The sequence below is a fragment of the Oncorhynchus masou genome, chromosome 7 (genome assembly GCF_036934945.1).
Source record: "Oncorhynchus masou masou isolate Uvic2021 chromosome 7, UVic_Omas_1.1, whole genome shotgun sequence".
Lineage (NCBI taxonomy): Eukaryota > Metazoa > Chordata > Actinopteri > Salmoniformes > Salmonidae > Oncorhynchus > Oncorhynchus masou.
The window spans coordinates 13,438,714-13,462,469 of NC_088218.1; the positions used below are offsets into that span (position 1 = coordinate 13,438,714).

Sequence of the window (23,756 nt, forward strand, 5' to 3'; positions counted from 1 at the left end):
CAGTAGCGATGAGAGAAATATACCTGAATCACATGTGGGCCCACTGCCTCTATCCCCATTGACTATGGCGGCGCCCCAAAGTGGCTCCCTATTCCCCATATAGTGCGCTGAAAGTAGTGCACTACATAGTGCATAGGGTGCCATTTCAGAAAAGAGCCTATGACTGTATGCTTTCTAGGTTGTTTTTTTAAATGTGTTTTTAGAGGCGAAGGTTGAGAGCCGTGCTTCCTCCGAAACATGACCCAACCAAGCCACACTGCTTCCTGACACAATGCCCACTTAACCCGGAAGCCAGCCGCACCGATGTGTCGGAGGAAACACCGTACAACTGGTGACCGTGTCAGTCTGCACTACGCTCGGCCCGCCACAGGAGTCGCTAGAACGCGATGGGACAAGGACATCCCTGCCGGCCAAACCCTCCCCTAACCCAGACAATGCTGGGCCAATTGTGCGCCGCCCCATCGGTCTCCCGGGCCCGGCCGGCTGCGACAGAGCCTGGACTCGAACCAGGACCTCTAGAGGCACAGCGATGCAGTGCCCCACTCGGGAGGCTGTGCTTTCTGTAACAATAGATAAATAATGCACCCTGTACAGACTACACCACCTAATACCCTGTGATCAAGTCATACTGATAGACTTTTACCATCTGGCCCTTCAAAGCTCTGACAGATTACTTTCATATACAGTATTAGATCTACTCTGGTCAGAGATAAAACACTAAGACCAACTGAACTGAACATTTGATTGAATGTTGAGAAACGTTGTAAAGTAGTTAAACGGTGACCCTCTTACTGTTTGTCTGTGGGGATGTTACCTTAGGGCATGAAAATTATGAATACAAAAAACCAAACAGCGCTCAGCAAAGCACAGCTACCTAGTTCCTGAATGACCATATATGGCAGGGAGTTCCACTTTGTATCCATGGCGGTGTGGAGTTAGCTACAGTCTGCCCTTAGCAACTGTGAAACATGGACATTGCTTCCTGTCCCTATTGTACCTGTGGGAGGATAATTAACAAAAAGACATATATACCCTCCAGCTATACCCCGTCCTCTTCCCTCCCTCCCCACTGCTCAAACCCACCCTCTCTCCCTCCTCCTCTTCCTCATCCCCTCCCCCCAGACTCCACCCCACCTCACCACCCCCTCCTCACCGCTCCTCCCCCCCTCACCGCTCCTCCTCCCCTCTCTCCCTCCTCCTCTTCCTCGCCACCCCCACCGCTCCTCCCCCTCACCGCTCCTCCCCCCCACCGCTCCTCCCCCCACCGCTCCTCCTCCCCTCACCGCTCCTCCTCCCCCACCGCTCCTCCCCCCCCACCGCTCCTCCTCCTCTCCTCCCCCCACCGCTCCTCCTCCCCTCACCGCTCCTCCCCCCACCGCTCCTCCTCCCCCTCACCGCTCCTCCTCCCCTCACCGCTCCTCCTCCCCTCACCGCTCCTCCTCCCCTCACCGCTCCTCTTCCCCTCACCGCTCCCCCCCCCTCACCGCTCCTCCTCCCCTCACCGCTCCCCCCACCGCTCCTCCTCCCTCACCGGTCCACCTCCTCCCCTCACCGCTCCCTCCCCCCACCGCTCCTCCCCCCCACCGCTCCCTCCTCCCCTCACCGCTCCTCCTCCCCCACCGCTCCTCCCCCCCACCTCCTACCCACACCGCTCCTCCTCCCCTCACCGCTCCTCCTCCCCACCGCTCCTCCTCCCCTCACCGCTCCTCACCGCTCCTCTTCCCCTCACCGCTCCTCCTCCCCTCACCGCTCCTCCTCCCCTCACCGCTCCTCCTCCCCTCACCGCTCCTCACCGCTCCTCTTCCCTTCACCTCTTCCCCTCACCGCTCCTCCGCTCCTCCTCCCCTCACCGCTCCTCCCCCCTCACCGCTCCTCCTCCCTCACCGCTCCTCCTCCCCTCACCGCTCCTCCTCCCCTCACCGCTCCTCACCGCTTCTCTTCCCCTCACCGCTCCTCACCGCTCCTCACCCCTCACCGCTCCTCACCGCTCCTCCCCCTCACCGCTCCTCCTCCCCTCACCGCTCCTCACCGCTCCTCCCCCTCACCGCTCCTCCTCGCTCCTCACCGCTCCTCACCCCCTCCCACCGCTCCTCCCCCTCCCCCTCACCGCTCCTCCTCCCCTCACCGCTCCTCCCCCCTCACCGCTCCTCTTCCCCTCACCGCTCCTCACCGCTCCTCCTCCCCTCACCGCTCCCTCCTCCCCTCACCGCTCCTCCTCCCCCTCACCGCTCCTCCTCCCTCACCGCTCCTCCTCCCCTCACCGCTCCTCCTCCCCTCACCCTCCTCACCGCTCCTCCTCCCTCACCGCTCCTCACCGCTCCTCCTCCCCTCCCGCTCCTCACCGCTCCTCCCCCTCACCGCTCCTCCCCCTCACCGCTCCTCCCCCTCACCGCTCCTCCTCCCCTCACCGCTCCTCACCGCTCCTCCCCCCTCACCGCTCCTCCTCCCCTCACCGCTCCCCCTCCTCCCCCTCACCGCTCCTCCTCCCTCACCGCTCCTCACCGCTCCCCACTCTCACCGCTCGCTCCCCCCTCACCGCTCCCTTCCCCTCACCGCTCCTCCCCCCTCACCGCTCCCCCCACCCTCACCGCCCCTCACCCCTCCCCCTGCTCCCCCCACCCTCACCGCTCCCTCCCCCCCTCACCGCTCCCCCACCTCCTCCCCCCTACCGCTCCCTCCCCCCACCGCTCCTCCCCCCTCACCGCTCCTCCTCCCCTCACCGCTCCTCCCCCCTCACCACTCCTCCCCCTCACCGCTCCTCCTCCCCTCACCGCTCCCCCCCCACCGCTCCTCCTCTACCTTGTTGATGTGTAGCTGCTGGAACTGCTGTTTGTGTTTCTCCAGGAACTGTTGGTGTTGCTGTTGGACCACCAGCTGCTGCAGGGCCTGGGCCTGGGCGTTCTGCTGGGGCAGTGGGGCCGACTGGGTCCGACCCAAGGGACGGTGCTGCCCACGCAGCATGTGGATGGAGGGAGACTGGAGGGCGTCCACACCTGGGTTGGGAATACACACACGAGGGTATGGTTATAGCCATGGATACACACGCCCGAATCCACACAAACACACTAGTCCCAGGACAAGAAATATCCGCAGTGGAACTGGCTCTGTTAAGCACACACAGAACAGTGGAATGGAGCTTAACCTGTTGAAACTCTAGGGGCGCAATTTCATTTTTGGATGAAAAACGTTCCCGTTTTAAACAAGATATTTTGTCACAAAAAGATGCTCGACTATGCATATAATTGCTACTGTTCGAAAGAAAACACTCTGACGTGTCCAGAAATACAAAGATCTTCTCTGTGCGTGCCCTTTAACGTGAGCTTCAGGCAAAACCAAGATGAGATGGCATCCAGGAAATGACAAGGATTTTTGAGGCTCTGTTTGTCATGATCTCCTTATATGGCTGTGAACGCAAGAGGAATGAGTCTGCCCTTTCTGTCGTTTCCCCAAGGTGTCTGCAGCATTGTGACGTATTTGTAGGCAGATCATTGGAAGATTGACCATAAGAGACCACATTTACCACGTGTCCGCCCGGTGTCCTGCACCGAAATTGGTGCGCAAAAGTCACCTGCCAGTATTTTTCCAAACAATACAGAGAGTAAAGCAAGCTTCCACGAACTGCATGTCAATGAAGAGATATGTGAAAAAACACCTTGAGGACTGATTCCAAACAACGTTTGCCATGTTTCGGTCGATATTATGTAGTTAATCCGGAAAAAGTTTTACGTTGTAGGTGACTGCATTTTCGGTTCGTTTCAGTAGCCAGGCGCAATGTAGAAAACGGAACGATTTCTCCTACACACAGACGCTTTCAGGAAACACTGCGCATTTGGTGTGTAACTGAGAGTCTCCTCATTGAAAACATCAGAAGCTCTTCAAAGGTAAATGATTTTATTTATTTGGTTATCTGGTTTTTGTGAAAATGTTGCGTGCTACATGTTATTCAAAATGCATTGCTAGCTTTGCATACTCTTACACAAATTAGTCAATTTCTATGGTTCAAAAGCATATTTTGAAAATCTGAGATGACAGTGTTGTTAAGAAAAGGCTAAGCTTGAGAGCAGATGCATTATTTTCATTTTATTTGCGATTTTCAGAAATCGTTAACGTTACATTATGCTAATGAGCTTCAGGCTATAACTGTATACAGGGTTTTTTCATAGCCAAACGTGAACAAAACGGAGCGATTTGTCCTACACAAATAATATTTTTTTTGAAAAACTGCACATTTGCTATGTAACTGAGAGTCTCCTCATTGAAAACATCCGAAGCTCTTCAAAGTTAATGATTTTATTTATTTGGTTATCTGGCTTTTGTGAAAATGTTGCGTGCTACATGCTACACAAAATGCTATGCTAGCTTTGCATACTCTTACACAAATTAGTCAATTTCTATGGTTCAAAAGCATATTTTGAAAATCTGAGATGACAGTGTTGTTAAGAAAAGGCTAAGCTTGAGAGCAAACGCATTATTTTAATTTTATTTGCGATTTTCAGAAATCGTTAACGTTGCGTTATGCTAATGAGCCTGAGGCTTTAGTCACGATCCCGGATCCGGGATGGGGAGTTTCAACAGGTTAATAGGAGCACAGTACTACAAGCCTGGCAGAAGAACCTTCTCTAGTCTGCCAAAAAAGGAGCCCCCAATCACTTCCAAGGCTGTGCGTGTCACCAGTCATTTACTCCACTGTCAGCTGAAAATAGCACTGGGAAAGTGAGTCAATGGATGTGTTCCTTCAACACCGGTGGGCACAACTTTCTCTCTCATTGACCCTCTGCTTAACAGAAGATGAAAGGAAGTCTGTCAACAGAAGGAAGGGGGAGGGGGGTTATCTGTTAGGAAAGCACACAGTGTACTGGGACACTGTGTGTGTGTTCTCCACCAAAGTACCATTCTACTGCTGTACCCACCTGCCAGTAGGGGCCCGTGCGCACCAGTCTGTTCCAGCAGGACCAAGTGCTGCAGTAGTGGGCCGTGCCCCCCTGCACCCCCTCCGTCAGCCAGGTAGGTGGCTAGGGGGGCACCGCCTAGGTAGGGGGGGCTGAGGGAGAGGGCCGAATGTTGACCCCCATCCTGCTGGGCTGAGGTCACCTGGAGAATGGGGTCAGTATAGAAGTGTTTTACATAGAACTGTTGGGATACATCTATATGTTAAACTGACATTGGTTGGATGCTTCTATTGTCTTTACTGGTTTCATACCAACTGCTTTAGGAAGACTGAGGTACACATTACAAGCCTGTTGTCGTTGCTATTGTAAACAGATTTATTTTGGCAATATTGTGATTTGTGAATTCATCTTTGAGGGGTGGTTCCCCCCAAAAACACAAGGTCACATGAGATGTAGACAGACAGGGAGAAAAAGAAAGAGAAATAAAGAGGGAATTAGAATTAGATAAAGAAAAGTTGCCATACTTTTATTTGTTTATCTGTGTAAGGTATTGCAGGTAAGAAAGCCTGTACTTATACACTGCTCAAAAAAATAAAGGGAACACTTAAACAACACAATGTAACTCCAATTCAATCACACTTCTGTGAAATCAAATTGTCCACTTCGGAAGCAACACTGATTGAAAATAAATTTCACATGCTGTTGTGCAAATGGAATAGACAACAGGTGGAAATTATAGGCAATTAGCAAGACACCCCCAATAAAGGAGTGGTTCTGCAGGTGGTGACCACAGACCACTTCTCAGTTCCTATGCTTCCTGGCTGATGTTTTGGTCACTTTTGGATGCTGGCGGTGCTTTCACTCTAGTGGTAGCATGAGACTGAGTCTACAACCCACACAAGTGGCTCAGGTAGTGCAGCTCATCCAGGATGGCACATCAATGCGAGCTGTGGCAAGAAGGTTTGCTGTGTCTGTCAGCGTAGTGTCCAGAGCATGGAGGCGCTACCTGGAGACAGGCCAGTACATCAGGCGACGTGGAGGAGGTCGGAGGAGGGCAACAACCCAGCAGCAGGACCGCTACCTCCGCCTTTGTGCAAGGAGGAGCACTGCCAGAGCCCTGCAAAATGACCTCCAGCAGGCCACAAATGTGCATGTGTCTGCTCAAACGGTAGGAAACAGACTCCATAAGGGTGGTATGAGGGTCTGACGTCCACAGGTGGGGGTTGTGCTTACAGCCCAACACCGTGCAGGACGTTTGGCATTTGCCAGAGAACACCAAGATTGGCAAATTTGCCACTGGCGCCCTGTGCTCTTCACAGATGAAAGCAGGTTCACACTGAGCACATGTGACAGACGTGACAGAGTCTGGAGACGCCGTGGAGAATTTTCTGCTGCCTGCAACATCCTCCAGCATGACCAGTTTGGCGGTGGGTCAGTCATGGTGGCGTGGCATTTCTCCATGTGCTCGCCAGAGGTAGCCTGACTGCCATTAGGTACCGAGATGAGATTGTCAGACCCCTTGTGAGACCATATGCTGGTGCGGTTGGCCCTGGGTTCCTCCTAATGCAAGAAAATGCTAGATCTCATGTGGCTGGAGTGTGACAGCAGTTCCTGCAAGAGGAAGGCATTGATGCTATGGACTTGCCCGCCCGTTCCTCAGACCTGAATCCAATTGAGCACATCTGGGACAGCATGTCTCGCTCCATCCACCAACGCCACGTTGCACCACAGACTGTCCAGTAGTTGGCGGATGCTTTAGTCCAGGTCTGGGAGGAGATCCCTCAGGAGACCATCCGCCACCTCATCAGGAGCATGCCCAGGCGTTGTAGGGAGGTCATACAGGCACGTGGAGGCCACACACACTACTGAGCCTCATTTTGACTTGTTTTTAAATACATTACATCAAAGTTGGATCAGCCCGTAGTGTGGTTTTCCACTTTAATTTTGAGTGTGACTCCAAATCCAGACCTCCATGGGTTGATAAATTTGATTTCCATTGATAATTTTTGTGTGATTTTGTTGTCAGCACACTCAACGATGTAAAGAAAAAAGTAATTAATAAGAATATTTCATTCATTCAGATCTAGGATGTGTTATTTTAGTATTCCCTATTTTTTTGAGCAGTGTATTTCTGCCAACCAACCTAGTCGCCACCCCCTCAGTATAAAACATCGCCTTTCATTTTACCGGCTTTGGCACGCATTAAAGCATTCTATTGTTGTCTGACATCAAACTTGTCCTCGTCGATCACAAAGCTTCACAGAAATGCTTGTAATGCATTTATTTTCTACATAAAAAAATCTAATTCTATTGTTGAGCCGTCCTTCTATTGTCACAGAAATTATTTGATATTTAGCCTGGGAGAACACACACCCACCCACCTCCGTGGCAGAGATCTTTGTGGGCTATACTCGGCCTCGTCTCAGGATGGTAAGTTGGTGGTTGAAGATATCCCTTTAGTGGTGTGGGGGCTGTGCTTTGGAAAAGTTATATCCTGCCTGTTTGGCCCTGTCCGGGGGTATCATCGGATGGGCCCACAGTGTCTCCTGACCCCTCCTGTCTCAGCCTCCAGTATTTATGCTGCAGTAGTTTGTGTCGGGGGCTAGGGTCAGTCTGTTATATCTGGAGTACTTCTCCTATCTTATCCGGTGTCCTGTGAATTTAATGTATGTTTGTTATGTATGTTATGTATGTTCTCTCTAATTCTCTCTTTCTCTCTCTCGGAGGACCTGAGCCCTAGAACCATGCCTCAGGACTACATGGCATGATGATTCCTTGCTGTCCCCAGTCCACCTGGCCGTGCTGCTGCTCCAGTTTCAACTGTTCTGCCTGCGGCGATGGAACCCTGACCCATTTACCAGATGTGCTACCTATCCCAGACTGTTTTCAACAGCAGGAGCGGTAGAGATACTCTTAATGATCGGCTATGAAAAGCAAATTGATATTTACTCCCGAGGTCCTGAGGGGCAAGCCGCTCCGCTAATCCTCTTCCCCTGGAGGGGCATGCCGCTCCGCTAATCCTCTTCCCCTGGAGGGGCATGCCGCTCCGCTAATCCTCTTCTCCTGGAGGGGCAAGCCGCTCCGCTAATCCTCTTCTCCTGGAGGGGCAAGCCGCTCCGCTAATCCTCTTCTCCTGGAGGGGCAAGCCGCTCCGCTAATCCTCTTCTCCTGGAGGGGCAAGCCGCTCCGCTAATCCTCTTCTCCTGGAGGGGCAAGCCGCTCCGCTAATCCTCTTCTCCTGGAGGGGCAAGCCGCTCCGCTAATCCTCTTCTCCTGGAGGGGAGGGCTAAAGGGGCGCTCCGCTAATCCTCTTCTCCTGGAGGGGCAAGCCGCTCCGCTAATCCTCTTCTCCTGGAGGGGCAAGCCGCAATATCTGGTTGGACATTTATTATGTTGAACGTGTTCTGCTGCGATTACAGTTCTATTTCAACAACTGTCTGCTGCTACTACTAAAAAAGCAGTTGGCGAGGACGTTTGCTAGCAAGCTACCAATGTGCGTGATCTCTAACAAAGCAGAGTGAGGGCAGGAAAACTAAACATGGAACAAAAAAAGCTACTTTTTCAAATCATCCTTCAGGTCCGATTTTGTATTTCTTTACACGATTGGAAAGAGCAGTTTCTAAAGCACACAACATTTGGGCATTGTCTCTTTTCAAATATAACTTTATGTTCTATGACAGTGGTTCCACACGTTCCCGTGACACTGAAGTCGTGTGTGAAAAATATGATTGATATTTTATTTGATTATATTGCATTATGTTCTTACTATAAAATACATGTGTGCTGTCAGTGACCAGGGGAATGTAAGTGTGTGGTCTGCTTAATGAACAAAATAAACTATTGATTTTATTTGCCTTGCACAGCCATGTTGCCTATAAGTTGTCCATACCAGTAACATAACTCAACTCAAAATAGGCTATTCTATTCTTCTGAAAATACATTTTCTTAGGACCTGCGGGGCGGCAGGGTAGCCCAGTGGTTAGAGCGTTGGACTAGTAACCGAAAGGTTGCAAGTTCAAATCACCGAGCTGACCCAGCTGACCCACTGTTCATTGAAAATAAGAATTTGTTCTTAACTGACTTGCCTGGTTAAATAAAGGTAAAATTAAAAATGATAAGGACCTGCGTAAACAAATTAATAATGGATTTCTTTGTGGTGTATATTCAATTGATTTATTCAAATACACCCCCACTCCCACTCCACCCTACTCCCACTCCCACTCGTCAGTGGTGCCGGCACGCGCACAGGATACATAAAAAGGCTTATGCAGGCAAGAATGTGTTTAAAATGGGACTGTTTGAAAGGGGGTCATATAAGCTTTGCCCTTTTTCTCACAGGCTACATACTGTAAATCATGTGTGACCACAGAGAGAGACCAACCAACACACACAGGGAGACAGAGAGACAGATATATATATAGAGAGAGATACAGAGAGAGACCAACCAACACACACAGGGAGACAGAGAGACAGATATATATATAGAGAGAGATACAGAGAGAGACCAACCAACACACACAGGGAGACAGAGAGACAGATATATATATAGAGAGAGATACAGAGAGAGACCAACCAACACACACAGGGAGACAGAGAGACAGATATATATAGATAGAGAGATACAGAGAGAGACCAACCAACACACACAGGGAGACAGATATATATAGATAGAGAGATACAGAGAGAGACCGACCAGCACACACAGGGAGACAGAGAGACAGATATATATATATATAGATAGTGAGAGATACAGAGAGAGAGAGAATGAGAGAAGAGAAGAGGAGAAACAATATGTCCACAGAGAGTCTTACATTGGAAGCAGAGGTGGCCGTGGCGGGCAGACCTAGGGTGATGTTGGGGAGGGAGGGGGACGTGTACAGAGACAGCTGGCTGAGTTCACCACCACACAACCGCTGAGCCAGGGACACATCAATGCTGTTGGAGACTGCCACAGTGACGCCGTTCTCATTGGGGATGTTGCTGATGCTGTTGTTGTTAGGAGAGCTGGGGCCGGATCCAGGAGCGCTGTTACACGCTGAATCTACAGAATGTATTCATATCTTAACTCCGTCATGACTGTTCCACACCAGGTCTACAGCTACAGTACAACATGAACCTAATATACAACCAGTCAGTTAGTCATCTCTTCCATGTTAAATCTACTACACAGCTCTGTTGTGTGCGAGGTCTGAACCTCCTGGCCGTTCCTCTCCACAGCGTTGAGTGTGAGTCCTACCTGCCATATCCAGTGAGCGTTTCTTGGCGGTTGTGATCGGGCTGTCTTTACGCCTCAGTAGGGGGCTGCTCCGTCGCTCGCTCACCTTCTGCTTCAGACGAGAACGTAGCTTCAGGTTGGGCTCAGAGGCTACAAGGCAGACACACACAGAAAGAGAGAGAGCACAGATATGACCAACACAACCCAGGCTTGTAACAGAGAGTAAGACTCTAGAGAGGCCCATGGTTCTGATACGGCTCTGTCATACCGTATCCCTGCAACTTGAACCGCAGTAAACAGAAACCACAGTTTTGTTGAGGCAAACAACAGTTCGAGGTTAAACAGGGTCCATTTTATCTAACCAACGACTAAGTTACACAACCTGCTGTTCACCATCATGGAGGTGGATGAGGTATGTTTCCTCCCCATTACAATGTACTGAGCGTTGGGAAAATCTGCGCCAGCCACATCAACAAGGAAATAAGAGTGTAGAGGGGAATGAACTGATTTCTGGGAGCGACGTTGCCAATTACAGCGGGCTTTGTCAGTGTGCATTCAAATGGAGAGAATTTAGAAAGACAAGGACGGAGAGAGGGACTGCAATGTCATGACTACCATGTTCTGAAATGATGCTAATGTTCTGTTTACACGGCACGGACAATCAGGGCCCTCTGTGGGGACACTCGACCAATAGAAGTCCAGTACTAATTATCCAGCCAGGGCGCTATTTCAGGCCTTTTGGAAAAACAAAGGGCACAAAGCAGGAGGGGAACAACAAGAGCCCCCTCTCTCTCTCTCTCTCTCTCCACTGCTCCCTCCATCCTTGTTTTTATCCACACGTTTGTTTCTCTCCGTTTAACAAGGGACAGACTAATGATGCAGGCACTAGTTTCATAATTCAAAGGTGGCCGCGGACCGCGCCACTACGGGAGAAAGTCTGGCGGGGGGTCAAACAATCATGTACTGAATGGATGGTATGACACACGTTTGGTCAAATGTAATGGTCTCCCATCTGAGAACAGACACAAGAGGAACATGGATTGATTCATAAAGAGCCCACCTTTTCAACCTATCAAGCCTGTACATAGGCGGGAATCGGCCTATATGAATAGGGGCACATTGAAATGTTTCTAACAGAAGAAATATGAATTGCATGTGCATAACCATGGCAGCGGTTGAAAGGGAATACATTTCGCGGCATTTTTCGGGAAAGAAAATCTAAAAATACTCTGGACACATTCAGTAACATAAGAATACTGCTGGAAAATGTGGGGGTATGTGGATAAAAAACTTATAAATGTCAAGGGTTGAAGTGAGGGGACTGACCGGTGTCTCCAAGTGTCCACACAGCTCTCATTTGAAAGCTTTCTCCATTGTCAACATGACGAGCTAAGTTATAAAATACCATCTTACAGTGTTAGGCTTTCACAAGGCCCTTCAGAGAAACAGATTGTAATTTTGGTGCGCAGAGAAGAGAGTTATGAGCGTGTGAAGTCAACGAGCTGCGGAAACAATAAGACTAACATTGGCTCATTCTTTTCAGATGTCATCTCTGGAACTGCACATCAGACAGTGATCAGAAACGTTGACGCAGGAAATGACATATGTTTTATGATATGGAAATGTGAAGCGGGTGTGTGGTTTGCTTGTATGACATATTAAAGCGGTAATTATCTCACATCTCATCTTTCAGAACACATCACGTCCCTTTTCATTGGCAACATTCACCTCACTCAGACAACAGATGGAACTGTGGAGGAACTTGCAGCCTTTTTCTCATTGCTAGAGATGATTAAACCCCCATGTTGGCTGAATGGACAGGGATGGAGACAGGGGTTCATGTACTTTTTAACAATCTGTGTCCCATTGATCTCAAGAATGTTCATCAGTCTGGCTTCAGGCCAGGTCATAGCACGCTATACAGTGGTGGTGCGGAATTATTGGCTCCTTGATAAAGATTAGAAAAAAGACTATATAAAATAACAGAAATACAGAGCTACATTGTATGCGCCAAGATATTCTAAAATTATATTATTTTATACTAATAAAATCTCTTTCTCTGATAAATTGTGTTTAACAAGTAATAACAACAAATCTCTAAAAGATAGGGGTCAGAAATCTCTAAAAGATAGGGTTTAGAAAACCTCAGGCAGTGCTATGGTCACATGACATGGAGAGAGGTCATTGGCCACGCACACCACCGAGTTTGGATTTTTTTAAACAGCGCGTATGCAGAAAATACCTCATCACTAATGTAAAGTATGGTGGTGGATCTTTGATGTTTTGGGGCTGTTTTGCTTTCCACTGGTCCTGTGGGTCGTTAAGGTCAACGGCATCATGAACTTTAACAAGTACCCGGACATTTGTGTCGACAACAATCTTTTTTATAATAAAGCACTTTGTTTTAAACACAGCCCTGCATCCCCACCATTACAGTTATTTAAGCAATCAAAAAAATGGCCCATTATAAGTTGTAATGTGGATCAGATGGTCATCATTTGAAAGCTCTTTCTATTGTCAAAATGACAAGCTAAGCTGTAAAATACAATCTTAGAGACAGAGAGTAAATGAGGTCAGCATAGAATGGAGTCATGAGCGTGTTCCACAGCTAACTTTCTTCACAATACGACAAGCATCTGTTCAAAACTACCCAGGGTATGATGCCATGTCATTGTTGGAACTGCACATAAAAAACATGTGATCAGAAACGTTGAACCTGTAAATGACATAACTTCTATAATATGGACATGTGAAGTGCACAATTAGCATGTGGTTTGCTTGTATGACATCAAAGCGGTATTTATTATAATCTTCAACGTCTCATCTTTCAGAACAGGGTCCCTCTTCATTTACAACATTCCCTTCACTCAGACTACAAAACATTAGCGAAATAAGTTTAGTTAGCGTGAGGGATGGGGGCATCTTCTTGTCGCTCCTGGTATTCCCGTTTAGAAGGCACGTCAGCTGAATCCCATTCAGCGCTAGAAAGCAGAGCCCCCGCGCTCTGATGTCATCTATAGCAGTTTACAGTACAGCTATTTTCATACCGTATAGGGCAGAGGTATTCAACTCTTAACCTGCGAGGTCCGGAACCTCCTGGTTTTCTGTTCTACCTGATCATTTAAAAAAACACAGTGGATCAGGATTCGAGGTCCAGAGTTGAGTTTTAAGGGTATAGAGGCTGTGAGCTTGAAGGGTTACCTAGCAACCACACACAGCATGTCTGTCGCTAACACAGCATGTCTGTCGCTAACACAGCATGTCTGTCGCTAACACAGCATGTCTGTCGCTAACACAGCATGTCTGTCGCTAACACAGCATGTACGCCTCAATGTTCTTAAGAGGCTTCCGCTCCAGGTCTAATTTTCCTTCATGCCCACCACTGTTAAAGAACTGCAGGTAAAGGTAAAAGTAATTCCCTAAACTCTCCTCCTCCCTCCCTCATCTGTCCTATTCTCCAACCTTCTCTTTTCTAAAATCTCTCTCCTCCTGTGGAATGTGGCCAGTGTCAACTGTGGTCTATGTGTAGCCTTGAGGCTTTTCTCCTCTTCTACCTTCCTCTTTCCCCACACTCCCCCTGTTCTACTCCCCCTGTTCTACTCCCCCTCTCGTCTCTCTTATCTCCTCTTCCTCCACACTCCCCCTGTTCTACTCCCCTCTCGTCTCTCTTATCTCCTCTTCCTCCACACTCCCCCTGTTCTACTCCCCTCTCGTCTCTCTTATCTCCTCTTCCTCCACACTCCCCTGTTCTACTCCCCTCTCGTCTCGTCTCTCTTATCTCCTCTTCCTCCACACTCCACCTGTTCTACTCCCGTCTCGTCTCTCTTATCTCCTCTTCCTCCACACTCCCCCTGTTCTACTCCCCTCTCGTCTCGTCTCTCTTATCTCCTCTTCCTCCACACTCCCCTGTTCTACTCCCCTCTCGTCTCTCTTATCTCCTCTTCCTCCACACTCCCCCTGTTCTACTCCCCTCTCATCTCGTCTCTCTTATCTCATCTTCCTCCACACTCCCCCTGTTCTACTCCCCTCTCGTCTTTCTTATCTCCTCTTCCTCCACACTCCCCCTGTTCTACTCCCTCTCGTCTCTTTTATCTCCTCTTCCTCCACACTCCCCCTGTTCTACTCCCCCCTCTCGTCTCTTTTATCTCCTCTTCCTCCACACTCCCCCTGTTCTACTCCCCCTCTCGTCTCTCTTATCTCCTCTTCCTCCACACTCCCCCTGTTCTACTCCCCTCTCGTCTCTTTTATCTCCTCTTCCTCCACACTCCCCCTGTTCTACTCCCCTCTCGTCTCTTTTATCTCCTCTTCCTCCACACTCCCCCTGTTCTACTCCCCTCTCGCCTCTCTTATCTCCTCTTCCTTCCACACTCCCCCTGTTCTACTCCCCTCTCGTCTCGTCTCTCTTATCTCCTCTTCCTCCACACTCCCCCTGTTCTACTCCCCTCTCATCTCGTCTCTCTTATCTCATCTTCCTCCACACTCCCCCTGTTCTACTCCCCTCTCGCCTCTCTTATCTCCTCTTCCTCCACACTCCCCCTGTTCTACTCCCCTCTCGTCTCGTCTCTCTTATCTCCTCTTCCTCCACACTCCCCCTGTTCTACTCCCCTCTCATCTCGTCTCTCTTATCTCATCTTCCTCCACACTCCCCCTGTTCTACTCCCCTCTCGCCTCTCTTATCTCCTCTTCCTCCACACTCCCCCTGTTCTACTCCCCTCTCGTCTCTCCCTTATCTCCTCTTCCTCCACACTCCCCCTGTTCTACTCCCCTCTCGTCTCTCTCTTATCTCCTCTTCTACCTTCCTCTTCCTCTACATTCCCCCTGTTCTAATCCCCTCGGACACTCTCCTCTCGTCTCTCTCTTTTCTCCTCTTCTAACTTCCTCTACATTCCCCCTGTTCTAATCCCCTCGGACACTCTCCTCTCGTCTCTCTCTTTTCTCCTCTTCTACCTTCCTCTTCCTCCACACTCCCCCTGTTCTACTCTCCTCTCCTCTTGTCTCTCTCTTTTCTCCTCTTCTACCTTCCTCCTTCCCCACACTCCCCCTGTTCTACTCCCCTCGGACTCTCTCCTCCCGTCTCGTCTCTCTCAGTCTGGGTGGAATGTGGTCTCAGTGGCCAGTGTCAACTGCGGTGTATCTGCAGCTTGAGTCAGCCTTGAGGCTAGAGTCAACATGGCCGTGCTCTGTTCATACAGGCCCAGCCCGCTAAGTGAATAATTATACTGGAAGACCACCGCTTCACAGCCCGGCACGGCCGCACCATTTTAGTTTCCACTTCGTCTACTGTCAGTAGAGTACACCTCTCTAAACTATAGAAATGGGGTTTTTTGTTCACTCTGGGATTTTTCATGATGTATGATTTAGAAATTATGAAAACTTTGGCAGGGTGATAAAAGGTCTGTCACATTTTACAGTTCAATCTGTCACATATTACAGTTCAATCTGTCACATATTACAGTTCAATCTGTCACATTTTACAGTTCAATCTGTCAAATTTTACAGTTCAATCTGTCACATATTACAGTTCAATCTGTCACATTTTACAGTTCAATCTGTCACATTTTACAGTTCAATCTGTCACATATTACAGTTCAATCTGTCACATATTACAGTTCAATCTGTCACATTTTACAGTTCAATCTGTCACATATTACAGTTCAATCTGTCACATATTACAGTTCAATCTGTCACATTTTACAGTTCAATCTGTCACATTTTACAGTTCAATCTGTCACATTTTACAGTTCAATCTGTCACATTTTACAGTTCAATCTGTCACATTTTACAGTTCAATCTGTCACATATTACAGTTCAATCCCCCGTCGGTACAGTAGGACATGCCAGAATAACAATGGATGTTCGGAACGTTTTAGGTGGTAAAGAGAATCAATATTAATATCAGCAGTTCATCTAGAACTCAAATAACGTATAGCTTCCCAGTGAACCTCATAACCCCCCCTCACAGAGCCCTGGGGATTCCATTGAGGGGGCAGCAGAACCCCTGACAGCCTAATTTGGGTTTGATTAATAGTGGGAGGCTCTAATACTATCTAAATGAGGGAAGATGTGAGCCTGCAGAGAGCCTACTGGACAGTCCTCTAGCAGAGCAAGGTGAGCCCACAGAGAGCCTCCTGGACAGTCCTCTAGCAGAGTGAGGTGTGAGCCTGCAGAGAGCCTACAGGACAGTCCTCTAGCAGAGCAAGGTGTGAGCCCACAGGACAGTCCTCTAGCAGAGCAAGGTGAGCCCACAGAAAGCCTCCTGGACAGTCCTCTAGCAGAGCAAGGTGTGAGCCTGCAGAGAGCCTACAGGACAGTCCTCTAGCAGAGCAAGGTGTGAGCCCACAGGACAGTCCTCTAGCAGAGCAAGGTGAGCCCACAGAGAGCCTCCTGGACAGTCCTCTAGCAGAGCAAGGTGTGAGCCTGCAGAGAGCCTACAGGACAGTCCTCTAGCAGAGCAAGGTGTGAGCCCACAGGACAGTCCTCTAGCAGAGCAAGGTGTGAGCCCACAGAGAGCCTACTGGACAGTCCTCTAGCAGAGCAAGGTGTGAGCCCACAGAGAGCCTACAGGACAGTCCTCTAGTAGAGCAAGGTGTGAGCCCACAGGACAGTCCTCTAGCAGAGCAAGGTGTGAGCCCACAGAGCCTACTGGACAGTCCTCTAGCAGAGCAAGGTGAGCCCACAGAGAGCCTCCTGGACAGTCCTCTAGCAGAGCAAGGTGTGAGCCTGCAGAGAGCCTACAAGACAGTCCTCTAGCAGAGCAAGGTGTGAGCCCACAGGACAGTCCTCTAGCAGAGCAAGGTGTGAGCCCACAGAGAGCCTACTGGACAGTCCTCTAGTAGAGCAAGGTGTGAGCCTGCAGAGAGCCTACAGGACAGTCCTCTAGCAGAGCAAGGTGTGAGCCTGCAGAGAGCCTACAGGACAGTCCTCTAGCAGAGCAAGGTGTGAGCCCACAGAGAGCCTACAGGACAGTCCTCTAGCAGAGCAAGGTGTGAGCCCACAGGACAGTCCTCTAGCAGAGCAAGGTGTGAGCCCACAGGACAGTCCTCTAGCAGAGCAAGGTGTGAGCCCACAGAGCGCCTACAGGACAGTCCTCTAGCAGAGCAAGGTGTGTGCCTGCAGAGAGCCTACAGGACAGTCCTCTAGCAGAGCAAGGTGTGAGCCCACAGGACAGTCCTCTAGCAGAGCAAGGTGTGAGCCCACAGGACAGTCCTCTAGCAGAGCAAGGTGTGAGCCCACAGGACAGTCCTCTAGCAGAGCAAGGTGTGAGCCCACAGAGAGCCCACAGGACAGTCCTCTAGCAGAGCAAGGTGTGAGCCTGCAGAGAGCCTACAGGACAGTCCTCTAGCAGAGCAAGGTGTGAGCCCACAGGACAGTCCTCTAGCAGAGCAAGGTGAGCCCACAGAGAGCCTCCTGGACAGTCCTCTAGCAGAGCAAGGTGTGAGCCTGCAGAGAGCCTACAGGACAGTCCTCTAGCAGAGCAAGGTGTGAGCCCACAGGACAGTCCTCTAGCAGAGCAAGGTGTGAGCCCACAGAGAGCCTACTGGACAGTCCTCTAGCAGAGCAAGGTGTGAGCCCACAGAGAGCCTACAGGACAGTCCTCTAGTAGAGCAAGGTGTGAGCCCACAGGACAGTCCTCTAGCAGAGCAAGGTGTGAGCCCACAGAGAGCCTACTGGACAGTCCTCTAGTAGAGCAAGGTGAGCCCACAGAGAGCCTCCTGGACAGTCCTCTAGCAGAGCAAGGTGTGAGCCTGCAGAGAGCCTACAAGACAGTCCTCTAGCAGAGCAAGGTGTGAGCCCACAGGACAGTCCTCTAGCAGAGCAAGGTGTGAGCCCACAGAGAGCCTACTGGACAGTCCTCTAGTAGAGCAAGGTGTGAGCCTGCAGAGAGCCTACAGGACAGTCCTCTAGTAGAGCAAGGTGTGAGCCCACAGGACAGTCCTCTAGCAGAGCAAGGTGTGAGCCTGCAGAGAGCCTACAGGACAGTCCTCTAGCAGAGCAAGGTGTGAGCCCACAGAGAGCCTACAGGACAGTCCTCTAGCAGAGCAAGGTGTGAGCCCACAGGACAGTCCTCTAGCAGAGCAAGGTGTGAGCCCACAGGACAGTCCTCTAGCAGAGCAAGGTGTGAGCCCACAGAGCGCCTACAGGACAGTCCTCTAGCAGAGCAAGGTGTGAGCCCACAGGACAGTCCTCTAGCAGAGCAAGGTGTGAGCCCACAGGACAGTCCTCTAGCAGAGCAAGGTGTGAGCCCACAGGACAGTCCTCTAGCAGAGCAAGGTGTGAGCCCACAGAGAGCCCACAGGACAGTCCTCTAGCAGAGCAAGGTGTGAGCCCACAGAGAGCCCACAGGACAGTCCTCTAGCAGAGCAAGGTGTGAGCCCACAGAGAGCCTACTGGACAGTCCTCTAGCAGAGCGAGGTGTGAGCCCACAGAGAGCCTACTGGACAGTCCTCTAGCAGAGCGAGGTGTGAGCCCACAGAGAGCCTACAGGACAGTCCTCTAGCAGAGCAAGGTGTGAGCCCACAGAGCCTACAGGACAGTCCTCTAGCAGAGCAAGGTGTGAGCCCACAGAGAGCCTACAGGACAGTCCTCTAGCAGAGCAAGGTGTGTGCCTGCAGAGAGCCTACAGGACAGTCCTCTAGCAGAGCGAGGTGTGAGCCCACAGAGAGCCTACAGGACAGTCCTCTAGCAGAGCGAGGTGTGAGCCCACAGAGAGCCTACTGGACAGTCCTCTAGCAGAGCAAGGTGTGTGCCTGCAGAGAGCCTACAGGACAGTCCTCTAGCAGAGCGAGGTGTGAGCCCACAGAGAGCCTACAGGACAGTCCTCTAGCAGAGCAAGGTGTGTGTGTGTTTAGTACCTGTCTTGCGGAGGGGGAAGTCGTCTCTAGCGTTGTAGATGCCCAGGACAGGGTGGTTGTAGGTACCCATACCAGTCTGAGGAGGAGAGCTCTGGTCCAGGGAAGTATGTTGAGTTTTCCTGCAACACACACACACAAACAACCATCAGATCCTTCAATATTTAACCTTTATTTAACTAGGCAAGTCGGTTAAGAACAAATTCTTATTTTCAATGACGGCCTACTGGGGAACAGTGGGTTAAAACTGCCTTGTTCAGGGACAGAACGACAGATTTTTACCTCATCATCTCTGGGATTTGATCTTGCAACCTTTCGGTTACTAGTCCAACACCCTAACCACTAAGATACCTCATCACACAACACTGCGGTGGGTGGTGTCTCAATAGTCTAAAGCCATGACCTCACTCCTCACACAGGATTACAGGATAGGGAGTGTCTCGATAGTCTAAAGCCATGACCTCACTCCTCACACAGGATTACAGGATAGGGAGTGTCTCGATAGTCTAAAGCCATGACCTCACTCCTCACACAGGATTACAGGATAGGGAGTGTCTCGATAGTCTAAAGCCATGACCTCACTCCTCACACAGGATTACAGGATAGGGAGTGTCTCGATAGTCTAAAGCCATGACCTCACTCCTCACACAGGATTACAGGATAGGGAGTGTCTCGATAGTCTAAAGCCATGACCTCACTCCTCACACAGGATTACAGGATAGGGAGTGTCTCGATAGTCTAAAGCCATGACCTCACTCCTCACACAGGATTACAGGATAGGGAGTGTCTCGATAGTCTAAAGCCATGACCTCACTCCTCACACAGGATTACAGGATAGGGAGTGTCTCGATAGTCTAAAGCCATGACCTCACTCCTCACACAGGATTACAGGATAGGGAGTGTCTCGATAGTCTAAAGCCATGACCTCACTCCTCACACAGGATTACAGGATAGGGAGTGTCTCGATAGTCTAAAGCCATGACCTCACTCCTCACACAGGATTACAGGATAGGGAGTGTCTCGATAGTCTAAAGCCATGACCTCACTCCTCACACAGGATTACAGGATAGGGAGTGTCTCGATAGTCTAAAGCCATGACCTCACTCCTCACACAGGATTACAGGATAGGGAGTGTCTCGATAGTCTAAAGCCATGACCTCACTCCTCACACAGGATTACAGGATAGGGAGTGTCTCGATAGTCTAAAGCCATGACCTCACTCCTCACACAGGATTACAGGATAGGGAGTGTCTCGATAGTCTAAAGCCATGACCTCACTCCTCACACAGGATTACAGGATAGGGAGTGTCTCGATAGTCTAAAGCCATGACCTCACTCCTCACACAGGATTACAGGATAGGGAGTGTCTCGATAGTCTAAAGCCATGACCTCACTCCTCACACAGGATTACAGGATAGGAGTGTCTCGATAGTCTAAAGCCATGACCTCACTCCTCACACAGGATTACAGGATAGGGAGTGTCTCGATAGTCTAAAGCCATGACCTCACTCCTCACACAGGATTACAGGATAGGGAGTGTCTCGATAGTCTAAAGCCATGACCTCACTCCTCACACAGGATTACAGGATAGGGAGTGTCTCGATAGTCTAAAGCCATGACCTCACTCCTCACACAGGATTACAGGATAGTGGGAGTGTCTCGATAGTCTAAAGCCATGACCTCACTCCTCACACAGGATTACAGGATAGGGAGTGTCTCGATAGTCTAAAGCCATGACCTCACTCCTCACACAGGATTACAGGATAGGGAGTGTCTCGATAGTCTAAAGCCATGACCTCACTCCTCACACAGGATTACAGGATAGGGAGTGTCTCGATAGTCTAAAGCCATGACCTCACTCCTCACACAGGATTACAGGATAGGGAGTGTCTCGATAGTCTAAAGCCATGACCTCACTCCTCACACAGGATTACAGGATAGGGAGTGTCTCGATAGTCTAAAGCCATGACCTCACTCCTCACACAGGATTACAGGATAGGGAGTGTCTCGATAGTCTAAAGCCATGACCTCACTCCTCACACAGGATTACAGGATAGGGAGTGTCTCGATAGTCTAAAGCCATGACCTCACTCCTCACACAGGATTACAGGATAGGGAGTGTCTCGATAGTCTAAAGCCATGACCTCACTCCTCACACAGGATTACAGGATAGGGAGTGTCTCGATAGTCTAAAGCCATGACCTCACTCCTCACACAGGATTACAGGATAGGGAGTGTCTCGATAGTCTAAAGCCATGACCTCACTCCTCACACAGGATTACAGGATAGGGAGTGTCTCGATAGTCTAAAGCCATGACCTCACTCCTCACACAGGATTACAGGATAGGGAGTGTCTCGATAGTCTAAAGCCATGACCTCACTCCTCACACAGGATTACAGGATAGGGAGTGTCTCGATAGTCTAAAGCCATGACCTCACTCCTCACACAGGATTACAGGATAGGGAGTGTCTCGATAGTCTAAAGCCATGACCTCACTCCTCACACAGGATTACAGGATAGGGAGTGTCTCGATAGTCTAAAGCCATGACCTCACTCCTCACACAGGATTACAGGATACAGGATAGGGAGTGTCTCGATAGTCTAAAGCCATGACCTCACTCCTCACACAGGATTACAGGATAGGGAGTGTCTCGATAGTCTAAAGCCATGACCTCACTCCTCACACAGGATTACAGGATAGGGAGTGTCTCGATAGTCTAAAGCCATGACCTCACTCCTCACACAGGATTACAGGATAGGGAGTGTCTCGATAGTCTAAAGCCATGACCTCACTCCTCACACAGGATTACAGGATAGGGAGTGTCTCGATAGTCTAAAGCCATGACCTCACTCCTCACACAGGATTACAGGATAGGGAGTGTCTCGATAGTCTAAAGCCATGACCTCACTCCTCACACAGGATTACAGGATAGGGAGTGTCTCGATAGTCTAAAGCCATGACCTCACACAGGATTACAGGATAGGGAGTGTCTCGATAGTCTAAAACCATGACCTCACTCCTCACACAGGATTACAGGATAGGGAGTGTCTCGATAGTCTAAAGCCATGACCTCACTCCTCACACAGGATTACAGGATAGGGAGTGTCTCGATAGTCTAAAGCCATGACCTCACTCCTCACACAGGATTACAGGATAGGGAGTGTCTCGATAGTCTAAAGCCATGACCTCACTCCTCACACAGGATTACAGGATAGGGAGTGTCTCGATAGTCTAAAGCCATGACCTCACTCCTCACACAGGATTACAGGATAGGGAGTGTCTCGATAGTCTAAAGCCATGACCTCACTCCTCACACAGGATTACAGGATAGGGAGTGTCTCGATAGTCTAAAGCCATGACCTCACTCAGGATTACAGGATAGGGAGTGTCTCGATAGTCTAAAGCCATGACCTCACTCCTCACACAGGATTACAGGATAGGGAGTGTCTCGATAGTCTAAAGCCATGACCTCACTCAGGATTACAGGATAGGGAGTGTCTCGATAGTCTAAAACCATGACCTCACTCCTCACACAGGATTACAGGATAGGGAGTGTCTCGATAGTCTAAAACGTTGCCTCAGTAGTGGGGTACAGCCTGGGGAGATTGGTTCCCAGTCAGCCTGGGCTGGAAGATGGGCAGAGCTGATGTCTGTCTATTGAAGTTAGCCACTGCTACAGATCAACACTGATCTCAGGCAGTAAGGTAAGCTGTGCTGGTCTAGGTCCAAACCCATGTTCTGGTCTAGTGAACACACTCTGTGGTGCATATACCTCCCCTCTCTTCTGGTCTGAACGACTGGCAGCTTTAAAGTGCTGAGAGACTCTTTACATTGAGAGAGAGAGAGGGAGGGAGAGAGGGGAGAGACAGACCTGATAACACTGACTCTATACTCCACTGGGTCATTATGGTAGTAGTGGAGAAGTGGTTTACTGTATGTGTGTGATGAGTACTGGAGGGTTTTACTAAGACAATTGCAAAACAGTGATCACACAGTTTCTACTAACAACTTCTATAAACGCGTTATAAAACATGAACGCACACACACAGCACCTAATACTGAGTACACAGACCACAGCTGGACGTGGGTTCACACAGCACCTAACACTGAACAAACAGACCACAGCTGGAAGTGGGTTCACACAGACCACAGCTGGAAGTGGGTTCACACAGACCACAGCTGGAAGTGGGTTCACACAGCACCTAACACTGAGCACACAGACCACAGCTGGACGTGGGGTCACACAGCACCTAACACTGAGCAAACAGACCACAGCTGGACGTGGGGTCACACAGCACCCTGAACAAACAGAACACTGAGTGGGTTCACACAGACCACAGCTGGAGTGGGTTCACACAGACCACAGCTGGAAGTGGGTTCACACAGCACCTAACACTGAGCACACAGACCACAGCTGGACGTGGGGTCACACAGCATCTAACACTGAACAAACAGACCACAGCTGGACGTGGGGTCACACAGCACCTAACACTGAGCACACAGACCACAGCTGGACGTGGGGTCACACAGCACCTAACACTGAACACACAGACCACAGCTGGACGTGGGGTCACACAGCACCACCTGAGCAACAGACCACAGCTGGACGTGGGGTCACACAGCACCTAACACTGAGCACACAGACCACAGCTGGACGTGGGGTCACACAGCACCTAACACTGAGCACACAGACCACAGCTGGACGTGGGTTCACACAGCACCTAACACTGAACAAACAGACCACAGCTGGAAGTGGGTTCACACAGCACCTAACACTGAAGTGGGTTCACACAGACCACAG

General features: G+C 50.0%; 1 protein-coding gene across 1 annotated transcript in view; it reads right to left on the bottom strand.

Moving 5' to 3' along the window:
- LOC135543314 (histone deacetylase 4-like) overlaps positions 1-23,756 on the bottom strand; it is a 92,142-nt gene that overhangs the window by 33,285 nt on the left and 35,101 nt on the right. The window contains exons 7-11 of the mRNA XM_064970490.1: positions 18,957-19,075; positions 10,126-10,254; positions 9,701-9,930; positions 4,911-5,091; positions 2,800-2,993 (exon numbers count right to left, since the gene is read on the bottom strand). Coding sequence (XP_064826562.1) covers positions 2,800-2,993; positions 4,911-5,091; positions 9,701-9,930; positions 10,126-10,254; positions 18,957-19,075 — 853 coding nt within the window. The remainder of the gene's footprint in view (positions 1-2,799; positions 2,994-4,910; positions 5,092-9,700; positions 9,931-10,125; positions 10,255-18,956; positions 19,076-23,756) is intronic.